The sequence below is a fragment of the Macaca fascicularis genome, chromosome 16 (genome assembly GCF_037993035.2).
Source record: "Macaca fascicularis isolate 582-1 chromosome 16, T2T-MFA8v1.1".
NCBI classification, from domain to species: domain Eukaryota; kingdom Metazoa; phylum Chordata; class Mammalia; order Primates; family Cercopithecidae; genus Macaca; species Macaca fascicularis.
In genome coordinates this window covers 18,274,654-18,296,757 of record NC_088390.1, presented here as the reverse complement: position 1 = coordinate 18,296,757, position 22,104 = coordinate 18,274,654, and the positions used below count along the sequence as shown (strand labels likewise).

Here is a 22,104-nt window from a genome sequence, read left to right as displayed (position 1 = left end):
AACCTGGCCAAAATGGTGAAACCCCATCTCTACTAAAAATACAAAAATTAGCCAGGCATTGTGGCACACACCTGCAGTCCCAGCTACTCAGGAGGCTGGGGTGGGATTATCGCTTGAACCCAGGAGGTGGACGTTGCAGTGAGCTGAGATCATACCAGTGCACTCCAGCCTGGGCAACAGAGCAAGACTCTGTCTCAAAAAAAAAAAAAAAAAAAAAAAATTGTCTAGGGGAGGAAGGACCAGAAAAGAACCAAAGAAGAAATGACCAGGTTCATACAAGAAGGTTGGAGAAGGCTGGGTGCGGTGGCTCACACTTATAATCCCAGTACTTTGGGAAACTGAGGTGGGAGGATCATTTGAGGCCAGGAATTTAAAACTAGTCTGGGCAACATACCAAGACCCTGTCTCTACTGGAAAAAAAAAAAAAAAAAAAAGGAGGTAGGAGAACACCACAGAGCCATTGTACGGGCTCAGGGAGGTGGCCTCTGGGAAGGAGGCGGCAGGCCTGGGGCCCAAGGCTACCAGTGAGTAAGGCAAGGATCTATGTGACCCCAGGCAGGAGCAGATTGGGGTGTGGTGGGGAGTGCATTAGGACCCTAGACCCAAGTAACAGGCTCTCCAAGAGGCACAGGGGGCCAAGGAGACTTTGGTCCTGTCCCTCAGAAGCAGGGCTAGGGCAGTGGAAGTCTTTCCCCTTGCCCTGGGAAATCCCCCGCTCCAAGACAGGCCCTGTCATGGGAGTGGTGCTGGGCCCAGACCTGGAGGGGGGATGTCACAGGCTGGACAGGGCAGACGTGTGGGTGTCAACCTCAATTCTGCCCCTTCTCTGGGCCTGAATCCTATCTCTTCAGTGGAGTGAAAACGCTAGTCCTGCCCTGACCCCAGGAGGCTGTGAGACTTGGACAGGAGCCTAGAGGTCATCCATGCTTTTTTTTTTTTGACACGAAGTCTTGCTCTGTGCCCCAGGCTGGAGTGCAGTGGCGCGATCTTGGCTCACTGCAAGCTCCGCTCCCCCGGGTTCATGCCATTCTCCTGCCTCAGCCTCCCGAGTAGCTGGGACTACAGGCACCCGCCACCTCGCCCGGCTAATTTTCTTGTATTTTTAGTAGAGACGGGGTTTCACCGTGTTAGCCAGGATGGTTTCGATCTCCTGACCTCATGATCCGCCCGTCTCGGCCTCCCAAAGTGCTGGGATTACAGGCTTGAGCCACCGCGCCCGGCCAATCCATGCTTTTTTACATTTTATTTTAGAGATAGGGTCTCACTTTGCCACCCAGGCTGGAGTGCAGTGGCACCATCACAGCTCACTGCAGCCTCGAACTCCAACTCCTGGGCTCAAGAAGTCCTTCCGCCTCAGCCTCCTGAATAGCTAGGACTATAGGCACTTTTTTTTTTTTTTTAATTTTTGCAGAGTCTAGGTCTCACTATGTTGCCTGGTCTCAAACTCCTGGGTTCAAGTAATCCTCTTGCCTTGCCTCAGCCTCCCAAAGTGCTGGGATTACAGGCATGAGCCACAGTGCCTGTCTCACCCCTGCCTTTTAAGTAACAGCCACAATTGCTGCAAACATAGGAAGGCCCAGGACAGGTGGGTCTCAGTTTTACCATCTGTCACACAGGAAGCCCAGTTTCTCCACCCTCAGTCCTGGGGCCTACAATCCAGCCTCCACATCTCAGCCCAGGTGAACTTTCTCAAACCTCTAGTGTCCTTGCCCTGTCACCAATCTTCTATGGCTCCATACTGCCCTTTGCCATGTTCCCACTGCCAAGTTGCTTCCCTGGATGACCACCATAATGATCTGCAGTTCTGTGCTGCGCTGTGGTTGGTTCTGTCCCATGCACTGGCCTGGATACTCCCTGGGACATGGCAGGGACCTGACATATCTTGGAGCCAGGCCCAGAGAAGGGCTCAGTGAAGGTAATGTTGGGCTGAGGGCTGGGCCCACCTGCTCCAGCTGCAGCTGCAAGGTGTGCTGGGCCGCCACGTCCCCTAGCGCAATCTCCACGTAGGGGTAGCTGGAGTTGGCCGTGGGCCGCTGGGTCCGCGTCGACTGGATCTCCTTCAGGGGGAACTTCACCATCAATTCCTGGGAGTAGGGGAGAGGGGCCAGACAGGCCTGTGGGTGAGGACAGTCTCAACCACTCTTACCCCTCCCCTGCAAATCAGATCTATAGGAGGCACGAGACTCACTCCAGTTCAAGTACCAGTTCCCCAGTGACTTGTGTGACCTTGAGCAAATCACTTTACCTCTCTGGACCTCAGTTTCCTCACCTGTGAAATTGATTCAACAAATACTGATGATGCATCTACCATGTGCCAGGGACTGCTCTAAGTGTTCTAAGTGCTTGGGATACAGAGGTATTGGTGCCCTGAACTTCACATCAAAGTTGCTTCTTGTGAACACCGGCACCTCTTTTTAAAATTTCCTTTTTGTGGAAAACGGGGCCTCCTGTGTTGCCCAGGCCAGTCTCAAACTCCTGGGCTCAAGGAATCCTCCTGCCTCTGATTCCCTAAGTGCTAGGGTTACAGATGTGAGTCAAGTACCTAGCCTGTCTAGGGGCTTTTCTTCTGGCCCAGGAAGCAAACTTAGACCACATACAGGGAAAGTCAGAGTGATAGAGAGTTAATGCCTCAGAAAGAAGCCCTTGCTAATGACAGATGGGAAGTGTTGAATAGACACCCCAGCTCCCTTGTTCCCAGGACAGAAGCAAAGCCCTAGGCTATCTCTCAGGGCTCCCCAGCTGGACTGACCTCCAGGTGCCCACATCAGCAACTTGCTTGCTAACACCCCCTCTACTGGCTCCATCCCTTCCCTGTCTCACTTCCTCACTCCAGTGTTTCCTGGAATCAACTCTAAATCAACCACTTGCCCTGGAATCCCTGTCTCAGGGTCTAGTTCTGGGAGCAAAAACTAAGGGGGTAACAGGTCCTACATAATATGGGCTGAATCATGTCCCCCACCAAATTCCCATGTTGAAACCCTAACTCCCAGTGCCTCAGAATGTATTTAGAAATAAGGGCTTTAAAGAGGTGACTAAGTTAAAATGAAGCTGTTAGGATGGGCCCTCCTCCAATATGACAGGTGTCCTTATAAGAGGAAATTAGGATACAAAAAGAGATACCAGGGCTGTGCGCACACAGAGGAAAGGCCATGTGAGGACGCGGCAAGAAGACAGCTGTCTGCAAACCACCAAAGAAACCAGACCTGCTGACACCTTGACCTTGGACCGCCAGCCTCCAGAATTGTGAGAAATCAACTTCTGTTGTTTAAGTTACTCAGTCTGTGGTCTTTTGTTACGGCAGCCCAAGCACACAGATGTACTATTTGAGTGCATAGGGTATGTTTTACCTCATCTCACCTTCACAACAGCCCTATGGGTGGGCTCAACTCTTATCCTCATTTTCCAGATGAGGAAAGCAAGGCTCAGAGAGGGCAAGAGACTTGCCTGAGATCATAAAGGTGGTAACCAGTGGAACTGGGCTTCGGTGGCTGGAGGTCTTGGCCCCTTGGAGGGGGTAGGGGACCAGGGAACAGAGGGTGGTGATGGCAGTGCCAGGCTGAGGCCACTCACATGAGTCTCTGTGCTGAGAAAGTTGAGGCCATTGTGGTTGACAGCAAGGATGCAAGGGGCTGGCACAGCAATGTTGCTGCAGCTCTGGATGAAGAAGAAGGAGGAGCCGAACATAGGTAAGGCGCTGAGGAGGCCTGGGCAGGGAGAGGGGGTGGCAGTTACGTGCTGGGCAGGGTTCACTGACAACAGCCATGGCCCTGAACTGCACAGCTTCTCTGGGCTGTATCCAGCCAATGCAGGAGCCCTCAGTCTGGGTCTCCTCCCATCTATCTGGCCTCCCTTCTCACGGCCTCTTCCTCTATCCCTGCTTGTAGCTCTTCTTCCTCTGCCAGGGCCACTTTGAGCCTAGGTGACATCTCCATAAACATTGTAAAGACATGTTTTCTCCAGGTAGGTGCTCAGCTTGACCGGCACTGAAAAATGCCTTTGTGCAAAGAAAGAGGTGCCTCCATATCCATGCTCCATGACCACCCTCCTCAGCAAAGCCCCCTATGATCACCTCCCCTCCCCTGCAGCTCTTACCCAGAAACTGGGCACGGGCCTGGTGGGGGCTGAGCGCCTGTGTCTGCTGCCGGTGCTGGCTGACCAGGTTGAGCCAGGTCGAGCCTACTGTTGTACGGTAGAGCTGGGCTGGGATGTACTCCTGGACTTCCCGCCTGTGTACGGAGGGAGGGGAAAAAGGTCCCGAGTGAGCTCCCAGGCTCAGGCAATCCTCACCGTGCCGCAGGCATGCAGAGCAGACCTGATCTATGCACCTCCCTGGAAGACTAAATGCTAGGGAGTGTAAATGGGCTGAAGGTAGGGTAGAGGCGCCCACAGTGCCTTGGTACTGCTTAATCATGGCCAGGGCCAGTACCACTAGGATCCCTGTTTGCAGTTAAGGGAACTGAGGCTCTCAGAAGTTCACCGACTAGTTCAAGGTTACACAGTGACTGAGTGAGTTAGCAGCATGGGTTGGTGGGGGCAAGACTTGAACCCAAGGCAGTTTCATCCTTTATACTTTCTGCCCCCAAGGAGAAGTAAAAGCCAGAGGGGTGAGAGGAAACATCAGGGTGGGCAATGCAGCCACAGGGCTGGGCAGAGCCTTGAGCAGAGGAGTGCTGGGCCTCCAGGCTGAGGCCCCTGGGCATCAGCTTGTCCCAGCCCTCTTTCCTCTGACACATGCTGGCTGCTACCTGAGGCAGACCCTTTACCTCTTTGGACATCTGGAAAATATCAATAGCAGTCCCAGCCCATCCTGACCAGCTGGAGCTGCAGGTGAAGGAAGGGTTGGGAGAAAGCCAGGAGAGAGACCCCCTGCTCCCCAGAGATCCCCTGGGTAACATCTGTCCTTCTTTCCACTGCTGGGGTAAGGGCCTGGCATCTGAACCCAGTCTCCCCAGTTTTGGATCCTGGTTCCCCCATTGTTAGCTGGCTAGACTTCAGTAAGCCATATAACCTTGCTGGGCCTTATCTGTAAATAGGGAAAATAAAATGAAGTTGGGAAGAATAGCTGAGATAATGCAGATGCAGGGTCCCTTGCAAAAAGTAAGAACTCGATTATTATTATTATTATTTTTTTTGAGACGGAGTCTCGCTCTGCCGCCCAGGCTGGAGTGCAGTGGCCAGATCTCAGCTCACTGCAAGCTCCGCCTCCCGGGTTCACGCCATTCTCCTGCCTCAGCCTCCCGAGTAGTTGGGACTACAGGCGCCCGCCACCGCGCCCGGCTAGTTTTTTGTATTTTTTAGTAGAGACGGGGTTTCACCGTGTTAGCCAGGATGGTCTCGATCTCCTGACCTCGTGATCCGCCCGTCTCGGCCTCCCAAAGTGCTGGGATTACAGGCTTGAGCCACCGCGCCCGGCCTTCGATTATTTTCATCCGGGATTGGGAATAGATCTTTATGTGCTTCTTGCTCTTTTTTTTTTTTTTCTTTCCTTTTTTTTCTTTTTTGAGACAGAGTCTCACTCTGTCGCCCAGGCTGGAGTGCAGTGGCACGATCTTGGCTCACTGCAAGCTCCGCCTCCCAGGTTCATGCCATTCTCCTACCTCAGCCTCCCGAGTAGCTGGGACTACTGGGACTACAGGCGCCCGCACCACGCCCGGCTAATTTTTTGTATTTTTAGTAGAGACGGGGTTTCACCATGTTAGCCAGGATGGTCTCGATCTCCTGATCTCGTGATCCGCCTGCCTCAGCCTCCCAAAGTGCTGGGATTACAGGCGTGAGCCACTGGGGCCCGGCCGCTTCCTGCTCTTTTCACTTAAAATCATACTTAAAAAAAAAGAGCTTTAGGCTAGGCGCAGTGGCACGTTGAGATTACACCTGTAATCTCAACACTTTGGGAGGCTAAGGAGGGAGGATAACTTGAGCCCAAGAGTTCGAGACCAGTCTGGCCAACATGGTAAGACCCCCGTCTCTACAAAAAATTTAAAAATTAGCTGGGTGTGGCCGGGCACGGTGGCTCAAGCCTATAATCCCAGCACTTTGGGAGGCCGAGGCAGGCGGATCACGAGGTCAGGAGATCGAGACCATCCTGGCTAACATGGTGAAACCCTGTCTCTACGAAAAAATACACAAAAAATTAGCCAGGCATGGTGGTGGGTGCCTGTAGTCCCAGTTACTCGGGAGGCTGAGGCAGGAGAATGGCGTGAACCCGGGTGACGGAGCTTGTAGTGAGCCAAGATCGCACCACTGCACTCCAGCCTGGGTGACAGAGCGAGACTTCGTCTCAAAAAAAAAAAAAAAAAAAAAAAAAAAAAAAAAAATTAGCTGGGCGTTGTGGCATGCACTTGTGATTCTAGCTACCTGGGAGGCTGAAGTGGGAGGATCACTTGAGTCCAAGAGGTCAAGGCTGCAGTGAGCCGTGATAGGGCCACTGCACTCCAGCCTGGGTGACAGAAAGAGACTCTGTCTCAAAAATAAAATAAAAATAAAAATAAGGAGTTTTACATATTGAGCCCTTACTGTGTTACAGGTGCTGGAATATACATGGTATGGACATCATCTTACTATTCTTTTTTCCAGGGATTCTCAACGTGTGGCCGAGGGGGTTGAAAACCATTTTCATCACAACACTAGGAACTTGTCGTTTTCTCTCTTGTTCTCTCACAAGTGTACAGTGGAGTTTTCCAGAGGCTACATAACATGAGATGGCAACAGGCTGACTGCAGAAGCAGATCTGGGAACCCAGCTGCCTTAAGTCAGACAGTACAGAGCTTTGAAAATGTAAAAGTACAGAGCTTTGAAAATGTAAAATTCCTACTAATTTTTTTTTTTTTCTTTTGAGACAGGCTCTTGCTCTGTTACCCAGGCTGGAGTCCAGTGGTGCAATCACGGTTCACTGCAGCCTCGAACTCCCAGGCTCAAGTGTTCCTCCCACCTCAGCCTCTCGAGTTACTGGGACTACAGGCATGTGCCACCACACCCATGAATCACTAAATTTTTTTTGAAAATATACTCATTTTTCATAAAAAGTTATTTATATTGACATTTAGTGGGTTTATTATTTTTATTTTTAACTGAATTAATACATCAATATTTTAACAGGGTAAATATATTAACTGATATAACCCACATAAACAAAAGCTCTTTGAGGTCCTCCTTTTTTTTTTTTTTTGAGACGGAGTCTTACTCCATTGCCCAGGCTGGAGTGTAGTGGTGCAATCTCAGCTCACTGCAACCTCTGCCTCTTGGGTTCAAGCAATTCTTCTGCCTCAGCCTCCCAAGTACCTGGGGTTACAGGCGTGCACCACACGCCCAGCCACGAGGTCCTGTTATTATTATTATTATTAATTTTTTTTTTTTGAGACGGAGTTTTGTTCTTCTTACCCAGGCTGGAGTGCAATGGCGTGATTTTGGTTCACTGCAACCTCCCTCCGCCTCCCGGTTTCAAGTGATTCTCCTGCCTCACCCTCCCAAGCGGCTGGGATTATGGGCATGTGCCACCACGCCTGGCTAATTTTGTGTTTAAAATAGAGACGGGATTTCACCATGTTGGCCAGTATGGTTTTGAACCCCTGACCTCAGGTGATCCATGCACCTCAGCTCCCAAAGTGTTGGGATTACAGGCGTGAGCTACAGGGCCCAGCCTATTATTATTATTATTATTTTGAGATGGAGTTTCGCTCTTGTCACCCAGGCTGGAGTACAATGGCACAATCTTGGCTCACTGCAACCTCCACCTCTGGGGTTCAAGTGATTCTCCTGCTTCAGCCTCCTGAGTAGCTGGGATTACAGGGGCCCGCCACTACACCCGGCTAATTTTTTTTTTTTAATTTGTATTTTTAGTAGATAGGGGGTTTCACCATGTTGGCCGTGCTGGTCTCAAACTCCTGACCTCAGGTGATCCGCCCATCTCGACCTCCCAAAGTACTGGGATTACAAGTGTAAGCCACCGCGCCCGGCTGAGGTGCTCTTTTCAAGAGTGTAAAAAGGTCCTGAGACCAAAAATTTGAGAATGACTGATGTACACTGTGAGCATTAATTATAACTTAGAGAACACCAGTTTAAAGGCTGTCTAGGCCAGCCAGGGTGGCTCATGCCTGTAATCCCACTGCTTTGGGAGGCTGAGGCAGGAGGGTTACTTGAGCCCAGGAGTTCAAGATCAGCCTGGGCAAAGTAGCAAGACGCTGTTTCTACAAAAATAAAAAAGTTCAGCCTGGGCAACAGAGCAAGACCCTGTCTCTATAAAAAGTGGTATATCGTTTTTAAAAAATAAAGAAAAAATCAATAATTAATTAAATATATAAGTAAATAAAGGCTAACACCCATAATTTACTTGACTCCTCCCTGTTGCTGGATATTGAGGTTACTTCTGATCTTTTGCTCTTGTAGCAGCATTGCAGTGAATGTTTTTGTGGCTAAATCTTTCTGCATAGCCACGTGTATTTCCTGGACCACAGGGAACATGTGTCCTGAAACCTTTTTTTAACATTACCTTTGTTCTGAGCTAATAATATCAACCAGAAGCAACTTGCGAAAGAGAGGCAGGGTCCCAGCTCCTATGGCTAGTTGGAAAACTTCAGCCCCCAGGCAAGGAGAGCCCCTTCCCAGACAGCCCCACTGGTATAAGAGGGGAGTCTGGGGGCCTGGGGACAGCCAGCTCTGAGTGGGGTGGAGGTGGGCTGAGAGGGCAGAGTTGCCTGTCCACCCCAGCTGAGACAGGAGGGCAGGTGCTCACACGCTCGGCAGGTAGAAGTGGTCCTTGGCGCGATGCTGCAGTGAAGCCAGCTTGGACACCTGCTGCAGCAGCTGCTCGCTGGGCTGGCTGGCTGGCACACTGCTGAAGAGGCCCTTCAGATAGTCAGGCAGGACCTGCAGGGAGCACCTGGGTAAGGGGCTGCCAGGCAGGCACACGTATGGGCACTTGGCTGCAGGGGACTGGGGACGTGCATGTTTAATGATTGCAGCCCCATCCTCTTCTGGGGTAGGATGGCCTATTACTTTCCTGGGTTTTGGGGAATGATGGCAGAAGCACATAAGGGTGATGTGGGAGGGCTGTGGCCTTGATGCCCATGAGGGAGTCCCCACAGCAACCTTGCCAGGATGTGGGTTGGCTGGTGAGAGCAGAGCATCAACACTGCAGTGTGGTCATGTATCTATCAGGCCTGCTGTTTCTCAAAACTGAGTGTGCCTGAGCCACAGGAGGGCTTGCCAAAATAGACGGCCAGGTTGGGCTCCAGAGGCTCTGAGGCACGAGGTCTGAGGTGGGACTTGAGGATTTGCCAGTCCACAAGCCTCACATTGAGTAGCATGGTGCCGGACTGCACAGGGCTATACTTCAACAGTGACACCATGTGACCACAAAAGCTACGTGACCATATTGTGTACAATTCCTGAAGTTTTGGCACCAGTTCCACAAAAACACACACTTTCTGTTCAAGCACTTCCACACATACTGGCTCAGTAGGAGAGAACCCAGACTTTGTAAACTCCACGATCCTGACTTAGAGGACTTCCAAGTCTCACAGAATAACACACAGACAAAAGTGACAATACTAGCAAACCCTGGCTTAGCACTTGGAGCAAAGGACAGGCCCATGTTCAGAGGAGGAAGACATCTGAAGGAAAGGGGAACGCAAAGAGGGCCTAATGGAAGACGTGTTGTTTGGGGACAGCTTGCTGGGAAGGACTTAAATAAGCTGGGAAGTGCAGATGGAGGGATGGCATGCACAAAGGCCCTCAAAGGTAGTGAGGGCTGTTTCGACTTCTCCAAAGAGACCACATAGGGGAGCAGAGGCATCAGGGTTAGAGATGTCCACAGGGCCTGAATCATGAACACTTCAAATGCCACAGCTGTGGAGTCTGACTCACAGGCCCAGGGGAGCCTAGAAGGTCCCAGAGTCCAGAGAAGCCCACGTGTGCTGACCTGGTTGTAGTGCATGGTCACATATAGCTCATTCTCGAACTTGAGTGGCTGATCCCAGAGCACACGCCGGAACCACAGCATGTAGCCGCCGTCCACCTGCTCCATCTCTGAGGCCACATCCAGGATGTAAGCACGGCGACTGAGTGGGCACACATGCTGGCCTGCAGAGAGCAGGGAGACAGGGCTGGGTGGGGGCATATGTGCACACACACGTGTGTACATGTACAGAGCATGTGTACAGACCCCAACCTGCTACCCAGCTGAGGTATCACCTCGGACAAGCCACCTGCCTGTTCTGGGACACAGCTTCCTTATTAAAGGAGAGCGTGTTTGTCGAATGGGGTGTCCTATGTTTTATTGAAATGTTGATGACCACAGATGGTAATAACTCCAATGCAAAGCTTTTTTTTGTTTTGTTTTGTTGAGACAGAGTCTCGCTCTGCCGCCCAGGCTGGAGTGCAGTGGCCGGATCTCAGCTCACTGCAAGCTCCGCCTCCCGGGTTCACGCCATTCTCCTGCCTCAGCCTCCCGAGTAGCTGGGACTATAGGTGCCCGCCACCTCGCCCGGCTAGTTTTTTTTATTTTTAAAGTAGAGACGGGGTTTCACCATGTCACCCAGGATGGTCTCGATCTCCTGACCTCGTGATCCGCCCGTCTCGGCCTCCCAAAGTGCTGGGATTACAGGCTTGAGCCACCGCGCCCGGCCAATGCAAAGCTTTAAGTAATGCTCCATTTCTCCCGGGGAAAGAGGGGCTGCTGAAGAGTGCCCCCAGTGTGGCCTGCCTGGATCTGGGAAAATGCCCTGCATTATGCTCAGAGAAGGCCCAGCTCCTTTCCAGAGGAGGCTGGGGACAAGGACAAACACAAGAGGCCTCAGACTACAAGACCTAGTGGGTAGCTTTCTGCAGACCTCCTTCAGGAGAGACCCCTTGCCAGGCACTTGGCATAGGTGGGGGTGGGCAGGATTGGGGTCTGAGCCTGGGAGAGGCTCAAGTTTTCCTCTCTTGCACTGACATTTTTGCCACCCATCTCACACCAGCAGTAAAATCTTACTAAAGAGAGGGGGTTTGGTATGATTACATGATTACCACTATGTGACTGTGGATAAGTCACAACTTCTGTGGCACGCTGAATAATGACCCCTGCAAAGATGTCCAGGTCCTAATCCCTAGAACTTATGAATATGTCACCTTCCTGGCAAAAGGCACTCTGCAGATGTGATTAAGTTAAGGATCTGGAGATGGAGATGATCCTGGATTATCCAAGCAGGCCCAACATCATCAGCACAGGGGTCCTCATAAGAGGAAAGCAGAAGGGTCAGAGTCAGAGGAGGAGATGTGAGACCAGAAGCAGAGGCTGGCAGGGAGAGAGATTTGAGGATTCTACACTGCTGGCTTTGGAGATGGAGGAAGGGGTCATGGACCAAGGAATGCAGGCAGCCTCTAGATGCTGGAAGGGGAAAGGAAACAGATTCTTCCCTAGAGCCTCCAGAAGGAACCTGGCCCTGATGCCATTTTCATTTTAGAACTTCTGACTTTCAGAATTATAAGGTAATATATTTGTGTTTTTTTTAAGCCAATAAATTTGTGATAATTTGTTATAGCAACAATAGGAAACTAATACAGCCTCCCTGGGCCTCAGTTTCCCCACCTGTAAATGGAAAGACTAACAGTCTCCACTTCATAAGGTTGTTGTGGGGATTAAAATAGTTCACAGAATGAAATGCCTTTTTTTTTTTTGAGACGGAGTCTCGCTCTGTCGCCCAGGCTGGAGTGCAGTGGCGCCATCTCGGCTCACTGCAAGCTCCGCCTCCCAGGCTCACGCCATTCTCCTGACTCAGCCTCCCAAGTAGCTAGGACTACAGGCGCCAGGCTATTTTTTGTATTTTTTTAGTAGAGACGGGGTTTTACCGTGTTAGCCAGGATGGTCTCTATCTCCTGACCTCGTGATCTGCCCGTCTCGGCCTCCCAAAGTGCTGGGATTACAGGCTTGAGCCACCACACCCGGCCTTTTTTTTTTTTTTAAGATGGAGTTTCGCTCTTGTTGCCCAGGTTGGAGTGCAATGACATGATCTCAACTCACCGCAACCTCCTGCCTCACCGTCCCGAGTAGCAGGCAAATGCCACCATGCCTGGCTAATTTTGTATATTTTTAGTAGAGACAGGGTTTCTCCATGTTGGTCAGGCTGGTCTCGAACTCCCGACCTCAGGTGATCCACCTGCCTTGGCCTCTCAAAGTGCTGGGATTAAAGGTGTGAGCCACCACGCCAGGCCTTTTTTTTTTTTAATTCTTTTTTTTTTTTGAGACAGAGTCTCACTCCATCACCCAGGCTGGAGTACAGTGGCATGATCATGGCTCACTACAACCTCCACCTCCTGGCTTCAAGTGATTATCGTGCCTCAGCCTCCTGAGTAGCTGGAATTTACAGGTGCGCACTACCATGGTTGGCTAATTTTTAGTAGAGATGGGGTTGCGCTATGTTGGCCAGGCTGCTCTGGAACTCCTGGCCTCAAGAGATCCACCCGCCTCAGCCTCCCAAAGTGCTGGAATTACAGGCATGAGCCACCATACCCAGCGTGAAATGCTTTGAATTGTGCCTGGGGCACAGCATCCGTTTGATAAATGTCAGTTATTAGGACTGTTTTGTTACCTGCCATTCTCCCCTAATGTCTTAACTGGACTTGGGCAGGCAGGGCTGACGGCACACGGCTGAGGGCTGAGGCAGCGGTAGGGAGAGCTGGCTGGGGGTTGCTGGAGCTGACCAGCTAGTGACAGGAGGCAAGACCATGATCTAGAGTGCCAGGCAGCAGATGGAAGGGCTTTTGGGATGCGTGACAGTCACCTAGGGTCCCAGGAGCCCTCTAGAGGGGATAGTGACACCTCGAGAGGGGCTTCTCTGGCCATTATTAAGGCATGAGAGGCAGGAAAGAAGACTTGCACCTTTAGGTTCCAGGAGTGCAGCGCTATTAATGGACACCTTCCCAGGATGTAATCTCCTTGAGGGCACGGCCCGTGTCCTCTCATTGAGCATGCCCTGAGGGGCAAAGGGAGGGCTGAGAGAGGGCCCTCACCATAAGGTGAGGCAAACTAAGCAAAGCGGAAAGGGACAGATAAAGGGCTGGGGGTGCTCGGTACACACAGAGATCCTTCCGCATGGGGGTCAAGGGGCTTCCTGGAGGAAGTGGTACCTGACCTGGGCCCTAAAGTCTGGATGGAGGGCCCCACATGGCTCAAGGCCCGGGGATGGGAATGGGTCCAGCATGCTCACTCTTCCTGGCACTCACCACGGTTGGTGACAACGAAGATAACATATTCACTGAAGGCCTCAGGGCGTGTCAGAGCCATCTCAGCACAGATCTCTTCCACCACGTCCAGGGCCACCTGGGGGTGGGGCGGAAGAGATGAGGCCATGCCAGTTGGGCTTGACCTCTGTCCTTCTGGCCCCACTCAGGCCCCCGGAAGCCATGTGTGGAGTTCCTCAGCCCTCTTCACAAAGGCGCACAATCCTCTGAGGTCTCTGAGAATCAGCCTCAGGCAGGGAAAGAACACAGCTTGCGGTCTGAGACTTAGATTCAAAATCTGCTTCTGTCCTGTTTTTGCAGGATGACCCTGAGCCAGAGGCTTAACCTCTCCAAGGTGCAGTTTGCTCTTCTAAGAAATAAGTCTTGCCTTTTGGGGCTGTGGAAGAGCCTGGGAGGGCTCAACATCCTTGGGGGCTTACTCCTCCCCCATCCTGGAGCCTGGGCTGTCCCTGCCCCTGCCCCTTCAGTACCTGGCTGCAGGAGACATTCCTTCACTTACAGTGCATGTTTTAATTTTGAGATGGCGTTCAAGGCCTCCAGGAAGAAGAAAGAGTTGCCTCTTGGAACTGCGGCCTGCCTGGGGATAAGTAGGTGGGAGAGGGATGACAGGTTGGGTCCTGGGATCTGGGACAGCCCTCGTCTCCTGCCGTGGGAGTTCCCAAGCCAATAGGTCCTGGGCTTGCACATGTAGGAACACTTGAGCACCTGGACTTTGCAGAGCCTGTCTGCATGCCCCTGAGTGCAATGCACCTGACAGAGAGGTCTCTGGGCAGGGCTTGTGTTCCCCATTCATTTTTTTGTGTGTTTGTTTTTCGACATGGAGTCTCGCTCTGTCACCCAAGCTGAAATGCAGTGGCGCGATCTTGGCTCACTGCAACCTCTGCCTCCTGGGTTCAAGGAGTTCTCCTGCCTTAGCCTCCCAAGTAGCTGGGATTACAGGCACCTGCCACCATAACCAGCTAATTTTTGTATTTTTAGTAGAGATGGGGTTTCACCATGTTGGCCAGGCTGGTCTTGAACACCTAACCTCAGGTGATCTGCCCGCCTCGGCCCCACAAAGTGCTGAGATTACAGGCACGAGCCACCGCGCCCAGCCTCCCATTCATTTTGAACCCACTCCCACCCCATGCTTACCAACATGGCGCGAAGCTCTATGCTGCTGGGGAGCTCCAGACGACCCCCGAAGCGCAAGGTTTTCTGCAGGTTCTGCTCACAGGCCTTGGCGATCCCTGCAGAAGCAGGGAGTCCAGGCCTTGCTCAAGGTGGACTGTGGGAGAAAGGGGCTCCTCTTGCCACCAACCATGAGCCCACTGCATTCTCTCCACAAGCTGTGGGGAAGGCATTTACTCCCCCATTTGACAGTTGAGGAAACAGTTCAGACAGGGACGGTGACTTGCCCAAGGTCAAGAGCTAGAGGTTAAGACCTGGATTTGAACCCACATCCCATGTGTCTAAGGACCTTTTTTTCCAGCCCACAGTCCCCTTGGCAACCTATGATCCTGGAAACTGCTGTCACCCTGAGCTGTTGACTGGGGAGCTTGTATCCAATAGGCTCTGTGGCTAGGGTGATGCAGCTCTGCTCATGCCAGCTGGGATACCCTGCCAACCGCCCTCCCTCACTCAGGCCTCCCAGGGCAGGAGACCCCAGCATCAGTGCTCCATTTCTCTGAGTCAAGAGTTCTAGGGCACATTCTGTTGCCTTTATGCATCTGGGAGCTATTCCATGGGGGAACTGGGTCTATTCATCTGTGGGCTGAATGTTTGTTAATTGAATCAGAGAGAAGCATTCAGAGGCAGGAAGGGTAAGGTCTCCTATCTCCTCCACGGCTGCCATGGTGACTACAGCGGCCCCAGCCTCCTTCTTCGGGAGCCCCAGGGGTTGCTATGGAAACCATGCTGAAGAGTGGCCCCCCTTTCTCCATATTCTAAGGGGGATGATACCAGCTTGGGCCCACCTCTGCCCAGATCCCTCAATACCCTTGCTGAGTCCCAACAGTCAGAGAGGCAGGGCTGCACCCCAGTATTTTGGATTCTTGCCCACCTCCTTCTCTTCTCCCACATGCCACACATTCCCACTCCGGTCTTTGCTCCTGTCACTCACTCCACCTGGAAACCCCTCCTATGCAAGGCAGTACTTCCTCCAAGGAGTCATCCCTGACCACCCCCTCCATTAGATCAGACAAACCACCACGCCAGCCCCTGTGGAACCCTCACAAATGTTTGGGGAATATATTAATATTAGTAAATATCGCTCAGCACCTGTGAAAGTGAGGCCCTCTGGGTTTCCCCTCCCACCAGCTGCCCACCCAGTCCCCATGCGAGAAGCATGCAGCCCTGGGTCCCCACTCATCGACCTCTCACCCTGAAAGGGCAGGCCCGGGGTCCGGCTCACGTCGTGGAGGAAGCGAGTGAGGTGTGGGTGGAGGACCTCAGAGCAGCTGTGGTAGGCAGTCACGATGTATAGCAGCCTCCAGCCTCGCTGGCAGCTGTCCCTGCAAGGACACACGGGGGCCACATCACAGGTGGCCACAGCATTAGAGTGTGCCAGGAGCCTCCTGGGATTGAACTGAGACAGATTCCAACTCTCAGGCAGCTCCTGTCCCCTGAAGATGCTCCTCCCTGCCCAGTGAGGAGGCCCAGGGCAGGTGGGCCTTAAAGCCATGCAAAAGGCATATTCTGTTGAGAAGTCAGGATGGGGGATAGGGACGGAAGAGGATGGGGCCCCAGACATCTTCCCCAGGTAGGGGAAGTACTGTGACTTTTTCCTCTCCTGTTCTTCTCTTTTCTGCGTCACAACAGGTAGGGGATCTCTCTAGGGAGGCTTCTGGGAAAAGGGGAACCTGCTGAGACTGTGTAGAGGTCATGCCAGGTAAGGCCCAGGGCTGGGAGGAGCAGGAGGACAAGCTGAGTGGTTCTAAAATTCCTGAGGAGATGGAGAGCAAGTGAGGAGGTAGTGCAGATGAAGACAGGAGGGTGGACCTGATGGTAACAAGAGCATGCACATATTGGGCACCTACTGTGTGCTGGCCCTGCATGAGTGGAACACAGTAATTCATCTTCACATGGTCGTGGGTGTGAGGGTTTCATTTGTAGGGATATCTGGTGTCTGGGAACAACACTTGGGCTTCCTTTGGGAAACCACCCACCCCGCTCTAGATCCCTGTGGTTTGGAGATGGGCACAGAAGTCAGGTTTGATCAATGTGAGCACTACAGCCCCTGACCACAGTGATTGGCCTAGGGATAGGCATAGTTGGTTCAGGGTTGAACATGTGACCAACTCAGGCCTGTAAGCCTGGATTTAATAATTTCTACAGCAGGCTGGGTGCGGTGGCTCATGCCTGTAATCCCAGCACTTTGGGAGGCCGAGACGGGTGGATCACGAGGTCAGGAGATCAAGACCATCCTGGCTAACATGGTGAAACCCTGTCTCTACGAAAAATATAAAAAATTAGCCAGACATGGTGGCGGGCGCCTGTAGTCCCAGCTACTTAGGAGGCTGGGGCAGGAGAATGGCATGAACCCGGGAGGCGGAGGTTGCAATGAGCCAAGATCACGCCACTGCACTCCAGCCTGGGCGATAGAGTGAGACTCCGACTCAAAAAAAAAAAAAAAGGAATTTCTACAGCAAATATTGGGTCAGTCTTGCTTTCTCTGGGATTGCTGAGCTGTCACCCCAGACCTGCCACCTTGCTACTCTGTGGGAGGGGCTGTTTGGGAATGATCAACACAGAGGAAAACAGAGCCAGAAGATGGAGAAAGCCTGCTTCCTAATGACACCTGGATCCAGCTATGCCTGAGGCCACATACTCACTGACTTTTCACTTCTCTGAATCAACAAGCTCCCTTTTGGTTAAATCAGCTTGAGTTGGGTTTCTGTCACTTGCAACTAAGAATCTGGACTTACACATTATCATTGCCATTTTACAGATGAGGGTACTAAAGTTCAGAGAGCAGAAATGCTGTGTTCCAGACCAAGTAATTTCAAAACACGTGCTCTATTGAGTAAGGACGAAGGTGAGGGGAAGAGAATCCAGGAGGGGTCAGGCCTGAGGAGGTGGGAGGCTGAACTGGCCCCTCCTGGAGCATGGACACAGTGAGGGGATGGTGGGGTATAAAGCCCAGTTCACTCACTGCTTGGAGCTGGTATTGTCTGTGATCTGCTTCACAACTTGGCAGTAACATTCATCCCGCATGACCTCATGGTCCCCGCACAGCTGAAGGAGGACAGGGAGGTTACACACCAAAGACAGGCTAGGGGCTATGTCACATACCAGGTACATAAGAACAGGGTGGGCACCTGAAGACAGGCCTGGTGTCCCTTTCCCAGCCCCCTCCCCATCAGCATGATGCATTCCTTTTTGGACCATGGGAGAGGTTTCCCACCCTAATGTCCTGTGACTCATTGACAGATGGGGAAACTGAGCCACAGAGCAGGAAAGGAGGCATCTGGCAAAGTTGGCTGGACTGACCTTCAGGAGGTTACAAAGCACGTCCAGGTCACTCTGGCCCTTCAGTGGGGCATCCCCCATGAACCTCATCACAGCTGTAGGAAAGACCTATCCCACTCAGACCCACCAAACCCCCAGTTGTCCACCCACCCCAGGAAGCCCCAGGACTGAGCCCCTCCCTGGGAGCCTTGGCCACAGGCAGCTGGGAGCTGCTTTTCTCTTAAATGTGTCCCACATCTGAGCTGGGGGAGGGGAAAGAATCCGAAGACCAGGGAGGAGTGGCAACCAGTAGAGACCACACAGTGCTGGATCTCATCCAGCCCAGAGCCCTGGCTGCAGTCCCACTGCCACACCTAGGAACATGTCGGTGGCCATCTTGTTGAGGCTGTTGTCGCTGAGTTCGATGAGGGATTCCTGGAGGGGAGTCTGTGGGGGAAGAGGGCTGTGTCATGATGGAGGAGGGACACGTCAGAACAGAAAGGGGACACACTGTTTCAAGGCCATATAACAGGAGGGTCCACGTCACAAAAGGGGAGCCAGGCCCAATACTGGGGACAGATGCTGTCCTTGGGAGGGAATCAGGGTGCCGAGAGCTAGAGGGTCTCACTGAGAACAAGTTTGTTGGCCTCAGGGGCCTGGGACGGGGCCCCTGCATCACCATTTTACAGATGGGGAACTGAGGTCCGGGACTGGACACCTTGGTGAAGCAAAGCATGTCCTCCAAGGTTCTGGACTCCCGAGCCTCCTTGGATTTCAGCCTGAGGCCATCCCTGCAGTGGGAGGTGGGTGCTACTGACCTGTCCTGCCCAAGCCTTGGCTACATCTTTTTCCACATAGGAATGTTCTTGACCCACCACTCTGATCAGTCTATCAGGCAGGAAGACCCCCAGAGGCAGGCACTGAAGTGGGCCTCACACCTGGGTGGTCTCTCATCTCTCCCACCAGAAGTGGGGCCTCTAAGACCGACAGCCTGCAGTTTGGATGGCTGCAAGAAGCCCAGAACCCTCCCACTGTGGGGAAGAGGGGTGGGGCCGCCACTCACTGGGGTCTCCTCTGAGGGTCTCGGAAATACTTCTGGGCAAACTCGAGCATTGTGTAGGGTGGGAGCGCCAGGGCATCCTCCCCATGGTCAGCAGAGTGGGCCCTGACTGGGGGACCCTGCAGAAGAGGTGGAGCTAGGAAGGCCGTTTCTGGCCACACCACGCCTGGCCCTTGGGTCAAAACTGACAACGCAATCCCTCGCTGATAGGACCCAGATTCTCAAGCCACCCACCCACCCATCCATCTGGACCCGGCTGCATCCCGTTGTTCTCACCCCTTCAGCCCGCCCACGCCTTTTACTTGCTGGGCTAACCCAGCTCCCTGCCCCACTTGGCCACGCCCTTGCCCAGGGTTGACTTCCCCAACTGCCATGTCACAGCTGACCCCACCCCTCGCTAGCTCCACAAACCGACCCCGCTCACTCACCTGGCCCCACCCCATCCCAGGTAGACTTCACCTACTGGCGGGCCCAGGCTGGTCTGACCCCATTGGACTGATTAAAACCAACTGATCCTCATCCTTCCCTACCCCATTTGGCCACACCTCCAACCTTCTCTGGTCCCATCTTCCAGGTCTCACCTCTGGCTCACTCTACCTCGTTCACCCTCACCCTAGTCCAAGATCAGCCACGCCCCAAGAGCCTGACCAGGCCTGTGGCCCACCTTATCCCCACTCGCCTCACCCCTTTTGCAGCGGTCCCTTCCCCCTGGTCTACCCCGCCCCACCCCACCCACACTGGTCTCACCTCTCTCCTGCGGCCCACCTCCTGTGCAGCGGCTGCAGAGGCCACAGCAGCGGCCACGGCGGCTGCTCGGCCGCGGCCCGGCTCCACTGGCAGCTGCAGGAAGTCGGGGGCAGCAGCGGGCTGCACCAGCTCCGAAGGGAAGTGGCCAACGCGCCCGTGGATGGTCCCGAACCTCCAGCCTAGGGGCGGGTAAAAGGTCTAAGGCAAACAGGAGGGTCTTGCCTTGTGACTAAGGGAGTCCTTTAGGGAGATTCGGGTACCTTCTTTATCTGTCTCTAGAACTGTGTGAGGCAGGCCAGGCCATCAAACCCATTTTACAGATGAGGAAACAGGCTCAGGGAAGGAAAGGGATTTTTCTCAGGGCCACAGGACCATAACGGGGAAGTGAAGCAAAAAGGCAAAGCAGGGTTTGTGGACTCTCAGGTCATGTGGAGACATAAAAAGAGATTCAGGGCGGGGCACGGTGGCTCACGCCTGTAATCCCAGCACTTTGGGAGGCGGAGGCGGACGGATCATGAGGTCAGGAGATCAAGACCACGGTGAAACCCCGTTTCTACTAAAAATACAAAAAATTAGCCGGGCCTGGTGGCGGGCGCCTGTAGTCCCAGCTACTTAGGAGGCTGAGGCAGGAGAATGGCGTGAGCCCGGGAGGCGGAGCTTTCAGTGAGCCAAGATGGCGCCACTGCACTCCAGCCTGGGCGACAGAGCAAGACTCCATCTCAAAAAAAGAAAAAAAAAAAAAGAGAGAGAGATTCAGGCCACAAACACAAATGCCCATGGAGACCCCTCAGGCAAAGCAGAGGGCTGGACTGTCTGGCCACCAACAGATACTGACAGGCCACGCCTGGACCTTAGGAGACCTGACCAGCCCAGACCACTTTCGGGCACCAAGAAACCCTCACTGTGCATCTGCAGCATGAGTGCGTGAAACTAGGATGCACCCTGTATGGGGTTCCAGGTTCTGGGGCACCCACCAAAGTCGGGACCTCTACGTCGCAGCTCCTCCAGGTATACCACCTTCTTGCGAACCACGCAGCCGGCACTGTAGCCTGTGGGCCAGGTTGGGTCAGCATCTGCCAGGGTGGCCTCCTTGGCCAGCCTCCGCCTCCTGCCCCCAACCCACCCCAGTGGCACTGACCCACTCGAGGTGGCTCTAGGGGCTGCAGGTGTATGATGTCGCCCTTGTGGAAAGCCAGCAGCGCTGGGTCTTCAGGCAGGAAGTTCTTCACAGCGACCACGTAGTCAGAGTCCTGGGTCAGCCAGGGGCAGGTTGAGGGCAACAGCCCCATCACCCCACTCCCAGAGGCCTGGGGCCAACCCTGCTCCTCACATCCTTCCTGACTCATCAGGGAAGGGAGCCTTCATCAGGTGAGAAGAGGGAAGGGCATTCTGGGTGGAAGAAAGGGCTGGAGGGTGAGTCTGAGGGACCCAGATGGACTTCAGGGCACACACATAGGCCTTCCCCACTCAAGCCCTCACTGACTTTCCTGCTGAAGTCTTCCTCGGGCCTAGGGCACAGAGATGACCTGCCCTAGGCCTGGGGGCTGGCAGTTAAGAGTGGGCAGAGGGGATGGAAAGAGATTGAGATGCAGTGGGTGGGCCATGCAGCCAAGGCAGGAGGGTGAGGAGTACAATTGCTGCAGAGCTCAGAGGAGGTGCTGTGCCACCTGGCAGGGTGCATTGGTAAAGGTTTTCTGAAGGAGCAGGCAAAAGGGGGCAAGGGTATTCCAAGTGGAAGGCACAGCTAGTGCAAAGGACTGAAGGTAGACAGAAGTCTATGGACACAGTCATACTTCCGAGGAAGGTGAGGCTAGTATATATGTGGGGTGGGAGAGCCCTGTTGCTGGCCCTCAGCCTGGGTGGAGGGAAGACCTGTGAGAAGATCCTTACCTTCTTCAGCTCCAAAATGAAGTCATCCACCAGGGTCTTGACCTGGTGTGCTCGGGCTGAGAAGAGGATGACCTTCTCACTGGCCAAGTTGAACTCCAGCATGTTCTGGGAGGGCATGGTCACAAACAGGATATCTGCAAAGCTGGAGGATGGGCCGGTGGCATGAGGGCAGGACTCCACAGCCAGAGGGATGCCCTCCTTCCACCTGTTGTGCTGCTTCTGCTCCTGTCCTGCCCCATTTGAAGCCCAGCCCCACCTTGGCCCCATTGTGCCAGCTCCCACAGGACCCTAAGCTTCCTGCTTCCCCTCTCTGACCCAGGCTGTGGCTTCAGCTCAGTTCCTACCACCCTTTGGGCCAACACTCCGGCCCCTCTCCACCCTTTGTCCTTTGGTCCAAGCTCTAAATCTAGATTTGTGCCTACCCAAATCTCTATTTCACCCATTGACCAAATTCTCACCATTTTTCAAAGCATGCAGCTTTTACCCAACCAGTGAACAAGGTTCTATTCCCGTCCTCATGTTATAAAGGACAAAAGGGACTTCTAGCAGGGGAGGGAGTCTGAGGACTCAGTAAGGTGTCACGGCTGGCAGTGGTTCCCTCACCAGCTGCATCAGGGTTTGGTCACTTCCAGCACAGCAGCCCCTCTGCACAGTGCTGCTGCTGTGCAGCAGGTTGGAAGGAGGACAGGGGAGTGGGTTCCCAGCTCAACCCCTTCCTGGCTGTGTGACCTGAGACAAACAACTTTTCTCTCTGAGCCTCA

The 22,104-nt window shown here is 53.3% G+C and overlaps 1 protein-coding gene across 1 annotated transcript in view; it reads right to left on the bottom strand.

The window, feature by feature from the left end:
- The window catches only part of MYO15A (myosin XVA), a 64,511-nt gene that overhangs the window by 4,276 nt on the left and 38,131 nt on the right, over window positions 1-22,104 (bottom strand). Inside the window, exons 46-63 of the mRNA XM_065532843.1 lie at window positions 21,344-21,485; window positions 20,592-20,703; window positions 20,428-20,502; window positions 19,454-19,632; window positions 18,710-18,825; window positions 18,365-18,437; window positions 18,021-18,093; window positions 17,689-17,762; window positions 17,351-17,433; window positions 15,580-15,710; window positions 14,353-14,447; window positions 13,718-13,795; window positions 13,201-13,297; window positions 9,917-10,077; window positions 8,729-8,862; window positions 4,093-4,226; window positions 3,571-3,704; window positions 1,944-2,084 (exon numbers count right to left, since the gene is read on the bottom strand). Of these exons, the coding sequence (XP_065388915.1) occupies window positions 1,944-2,084; window positions 3,571-3,704; window positions 4,093-4,226; window positions 8,729-8,862; window positions 9,917-10,077; window positions 13,201-13,297; window positions 13,718-13,795; window positions 14,353-14,447; window positions 15,580-15,710; window positions 17,351-17,433; window positions 17,689-17,762; window positions 18,021-18,093; window positions 18,365-18,437; window positions 18,710-18,825; window positions 19,454-19,632; window positions 20,428-20,502; window positions 20,592-20,703; window positions 21,344-21,485 (2,032 nt within the window). The remainder of the gene's footprint in view (window positions 1-1,943; window positions 2,085-3,570; window positions 3,705-4,092; window positions 4,227-8,728; window positions 8,863-9,916; window positions 10,078-13,200; window positions 13,298-13,717; window positions 13,796-14,352; window positions 14,448-15,579; window positions 15,711-17,350; window positions 17,434-17,688; window positions 17,763-18,020; window positions 18,094-18,364; window positions 18,438-18,709; window positions 18,826-19,453; window positions 19,633-20,427; window positions 20,503-20,591; window positions 20,704-21,343; window positions 21,486-22,104) is intronic.